The sequence below is a fragment of the Coffea arabica genome, chromosome 2e (genome assembly GCF_036785885.1).
Source record: "Coffea arabica cultivar ET-39 chromosome 2e, Coffea Arabica ET-39 HiFi, whole genome shotgun sequence".
Lineage (NCBI taxonomy): Eukaryota > Viridiplantae > Streptophyta > Magnoliopsida > Gentianales > Rubiaceae > Coffea > Coffea arabica.
The window spans coordinates 76,352,005-76,357,218 of record NC_092313.1 but is presented as its reverse complement, the minus strand read 5'-3'; the positions used below and the strand labels follow the sequence as shown (position 1 = coordinate 76,357,218).

General features: G+C 39.4%; 1 protein-coding gene across 1 annotated transcript; it reads left to right on the top strand.

The window, feature by feature from the left end:
* The first annotated feature begins 2,316 nt into the window (after positions 1-2,316).
* Positions 2,317-4,600, top strand: LOC113733317 (aspartyl protease family protein 2-like). The gene has a single exon (XM_027259646.2). The coding sequence runs from the start codon at positions 2,578-2,580 to the stop codon at positions 4,051-4,053; it is 1,476 nt and encodes a 491-aa protein (XP_027115447.1). The 5' UTR covers positions 2,317-2,577; the 3' UTR covers positions 4,054-4,600.
* The last annotated feature ends 614 nt before the right edge of the window (positions 4,601-5,214 follow it).

Sequence of the window (5,214 nt, the reverse complement as noted above, 5' to 3'; positions counted from 1 at the left end):
TTGTGAAGAAGAAAGAAATTGATGCTTTGACTTTTTTTTTATACTAAAATAGAGAAGAGCCAATCTAAATTTTTATTGTTTTTATTATACAAATGAGAGGATACTTTCTGCTAAATTTTTTTAACTTGTTAAATTAGTTTAATGGTAAGATAAATTATCTAAAAAATAACTCTAAGGGGTAAATTTTAAGGGTTAAAAAATATTTTTTCACTTGAATTAACAAACTCATTTAAATTTGAACATTAGTTTTGGAGGCAAAGTAATTAAAAAGTAACAATCCAAACTTCTCTGTCGGATATATGTCTTTTTTCTTTTTTTCCATTTTTTTAACCATAAGTCTGTCAAATATGTGTTTTCTTCTTAAAGCAAGCATTAGGAGAGTAACACCTGGCTACAACTATATGAAGTTGACTACATCAACGACCACTTGAATTCTCGCTCACCGTCTGTCCCCAACTATGCGAGGTCAGTGTAACTAATACTGCTAGTGGAGGATAAAGCAGTCCCCATTTTATACAGTGGTTTACTTTTCGGGATAATTTTAAAAACCTCTCTTGAGGTTTCTGATAATTTTGCTGCTGTTCCTTGAGGTTTTAGAAATTTTACTTATCTCCCTTATAAATTATTTGGGACCTATTAGGCCACTACTTACCTCATGGATGGTCAAATAACGTTATTATCCTTACAACTTAGGAAAAATTACATATTTATATGGAGATAAATAATTGAGTCATTTGTACTAAATTAATCATTATTTGGAATATAAAAAAAAATTAAAAATTTTGAATACTAAAATTTATGATGATAATTTTTAACATTTTAATATATTTTATCTATATTTTAGTAGTTCTTATAATTTCTTCCCTAAAAAAAGATTAAAATTTCTATTGAGATATATTATTTCATAAATTATTCAAAAGAATAACAAGACGAACATGAAAATACACAAAAAAAAGGATAAAGTATTAAAATTTGTTTGCATTTGGATTTTATTAAGTTGTGAATAAAATATAACTACAAGTAATCTATTCTTTCATTTCTTCTCCAAAATATTTGGTGTTTCTATTCTTTTCTTTGTATACGTAATCCAAACATGATGATTAGAAATAATTTTCTCTACTTGATTTATTTGTTTTTTCATTAAAATCATACCCTTCTATTAATCCAAACATTGCCTAAGAGTTTTTTTTAATTACAAATGATGGCAATTTTTTGTTAATAATGTGAAATAATGGACCCCATAAGTTAAAGAAATAATTCAAAAAAATAACAGATTTTTAGCATATTTTATATTTTTAATCATTATCAATCTATTGTGATGTTGTTTTCTTGATGAGGCTCTACTTTGTCTTGTTCAATTCGTGTTCAAAATCTTTCAAATTCTAATACTAAGAATTTAGGAATTTTACGCATAAATCTTGATTCCAAATTAACAAGTTTTTCTCTTTAATACTTTGATTTTACTATTTTACGTAGTTCTATCAAAAATAGTCATTGTTACTAAATTTTATTGTGCTCATGTTAAAGTTTAGTCTTTATTTTCTATTTTTAACTAATATTTGCTTTTGATTCTAAGTCAACCAACGAGTAATAATTTGAAGGGTACTTTTAGTATGAAATATTTTTCTCACTTTTGAAATCATTTTTTTATTATTGATTTTTTTTTTGAATTGAGTTAGTTTGTTACAATAACATATTAGTTTTAAGGAAGATTAATGAAATTTTTAAAACCTCAAGAAAATGCAGTGAAATTGAAATTGTCAGAAACCTTAGGGGATGTTTATGAAATATTTTGTTTGGATTGCTTCATATTTCCCCAATTTTATTTGCTTACATCATCTTTACAATTTCCAACACACCTTTTTATCTTCCCAATATCTTTTTATCTCACATACATCACATCACAAAAAGTGCTACAGTAAAAATATCCCAAATAATTCCAAATAACTTACCATCCAAACAGACGTCCCGGATGAACAATCAATAATGCATCTCTCTACCGAACTAAATCGAGTGTCTCTCTCTAGACAGCTTTCAATTACTCCTGCGTTTCACATCCCATTTTCCTTTCAATCCCACATAGATGATTTGAAATATTAAGTGTGTTTGAACAGGGTTTATTTGAAATATTATTTAAAATAATTATTATAGTAGTATAATTTTGTGATGTGATATATATTATATAAAAAAATTTAATTAAAAAGATAACAAATGTCTGTTAAAAAATAACTGAGAATCCCCACGCCCCTACTATACTGTACTGTACTAGCATATTCGAGTGCTTTGTACCGGTAGTTTAATCCTAAGCAGCAGATGCCTCCAAACTAAAGCCGCTTTTTCCCTTCAACTTTAAACAACGCACCGGTACTGGAAACCTGGAAATAGCCCCATTCCCAACCCCCCGTCCACACCATCCCGGTGGGGCTCTGCACCATAAATAAGCACGAAACCCCACTCAACTCATGCTCACTGCCCCTTCGTGCCACCACTGCTACAGCTTGGCTAGCTGATATTTATTCGACCACACCTCCTCTTCCCTTTTTCTCCACTCTCTCTATCTCAAAATTCAAAAAAGGAATGAGGACTCCCACCATTGCCCTTTCCCTTCTCCTCCTCCTCTTCTCCACTTTCCTCACCTCCACCTCCACCTCCACCCCCACCTCCACCCCCACCCATAAGCTAGACTGCCAAACCTTTATCCCCAACTCTCTTCCAAAACCAACCCAGTCTATCTCCTGGACCTCCGACGGTGAACCTCAAACCATTCTCTCCCAAGAAACTGCAGCCGGTACAGAATTCCAGTCCAACAATTTCTCCCTGGAATTGCACCACGTGGATGCACTCTCCCTCTCGCCCCATGCCTCCCCTGAGTCCCTCTTCAATCTCCGCCTCCAACGCGACGCCCTCAGAGCCAAATCCATCTCCGACATGGCCTCCGGCCGGGGACGACAAGGCGTCGGCCTCGGCCGCATGAACTTCAGCAGCTCTGTCATTTCCGGTCTCTCGCAGGGCAGCGGCGAGTACTTCACGCGCCTTGGGATTGGGACCCCTCCCAAGTACTCCTATATGGTGCTGGACACCGGTAGCGACGTCGTCTGGATCCAGTGCTCCCCCTGTAAGAAATGTTACACCCAAACCGACCCCGTTTTTGACCCTTCTCATTCTTCCTCCTTCGTTGGCGTCACCTGTGCCTCCCCTCTCTGCCGCCGTCTCGACTCGCCCGGCTGCAACAACCGCCAGAAGTGCCTGTACCAGGTTTCCTACGGCGACGGTTCCTTCACCTTCGGCGAGTTCTCCACGGAGACCTTAACTTTCCGCCGAGTGCGCGTCAACAACGTCGGCCTCGGCTGCGGCCACGACAACGAAGGCTTGTTCATTGGAGCCGCCGGCTTGTTGGGCCTCGGACGGGGTAAATTGTCTTTCCCGAGTCAAGCGGGCAGGCGGTTCGGCCGGAAATTCTCGTATTGCTTGGTGGACCGGTCCTCTTCCTCCAGACCGTCCTCCGTTGTTTTTGGGGAATCCTCGGTTTCCCGAACTTCCGTTTTTACCCCTCTGCTAACCAACCCCAAGCTCGACACCTTCTATTACGTGGGGCTGAACGGGATTAGCGTTGGCGGGGCTCGGGTCCGGGGCATTACCGAATCCCACTTCAAGTTAGACGCCGCAGGGAACGGAGGGGTGATTGTGGACTCGGGCACATCGGTTACCCGCTTGACCCGACCAGCATATATAGCTCTGCGGGATGCGTTCCGGGCCGGAGCTTCGAATCTGAGGCGGGCCCCAGATTTCTCGTTGTTCGACACATGTTTCGATCTCTCGGGGAAGACGGAGGTGAAGGTGCCGACGGTGGTGCTGCACTTCAACGGAGCAGACGTGTCGCTGCCGGCATCGAATTATTTGATTCCGGTGGATGGCAACGGGAGGTTCTGCTTTGCATTTGCGGGGACAATAAGCGGGTTGTCCATAATCGGGAACATTCAGCAGCAGGGTTTCAGGGTGTCGTTCGATTTGGCGGGTTCAAGGGTCGGGTTTGCTCCGCGCGGGTGTGCTTGATTTGCGGAGTTAGCGGGGTAGTTTTGGGAATATGGAGAAAACTCTTGTTTTCCTTTACTTTTCCTTCCTTATTATTATTTTCTTCTTCTAATTATGTGTGAAAGAAAAAGGACCCAAAAAAAAAAAAAAAGAGGGCCTATAGCCTCTTTAGACTTCCCAAGAACCAAAACCGTTGAGTAGCAGATAGCTGCAGTTATGGTGGTGGACCTGGTTGCAGAGCAGAGGAAGTTCACATGTTGTTTGTTGTGTTATGAGATGTTGTTAGTAGGAACAAGGAACCTGATGATGGTTTAACTCAAATTGTCATTTGGAGTATGTGAATGAATCCCACCTAGAAGAGAAGATACGTCCTGGTATCTATGTCAGTCCGACAAGACGGCGTGGGCACCGGGCAGCCGCAGGTTTTTCTTGTTTTATTCGCATCTCTCCATAAGATTTGGTACCTAGCGTCTGTGACCTTCCTGCAAGCAGTCAGTCTGTATCAGCTTATCTTTGCTTGAGGATTTATTTACGTGATCCCGAATGAAATGATTTTTTATCGGTTAAATCGAGCTTAAAATTCCTGAAAACAGGTGCAAGTGATTTGATCGTACTAGCCATTGTGCAAATTTTTTTAAAACATTTTATCAGGCAAAGAAGAAGAAGGTACATTGCAAGTAGTGCATGTTGAAACTTGAACGTACGTACGTATATTGGTTGTATTTGTACCCGAAGATGCAACACAAGACATATTCAATTATTATTGAAAAATGAGGCGATGCTAGAGTACGGTATTATTTGTGGAATGCGGATGCTAGTACATTTTAAATACTCCTAGTAGATATCTATCACGCATTAAGATGCTACTAGCAGTGGTATTTACCACTGCTATTTGCACCAGCTACTATTATTGGCTTTTAAAGACCGTGGCTGATGGTGGTTGGAGAGATAGTAGCATTATTAGTTCTACCGATTTCCTGAGTATCGACGGATAGTATCATTTATTATCTCTTTTTTGGTGGGGGTAAGAAAGATGAGGACAACATGCGTTACTAAACAAACTAGGAGTCGTCAACAAAACGAGGCAAAGCAAAACCTCTACAATCCAATTCACGAAGAAGAGGAGAAATTTTCACTGGTCTAGAAGTAAACAAAAATAAATGTCTTGATTAGCTTCTGCTC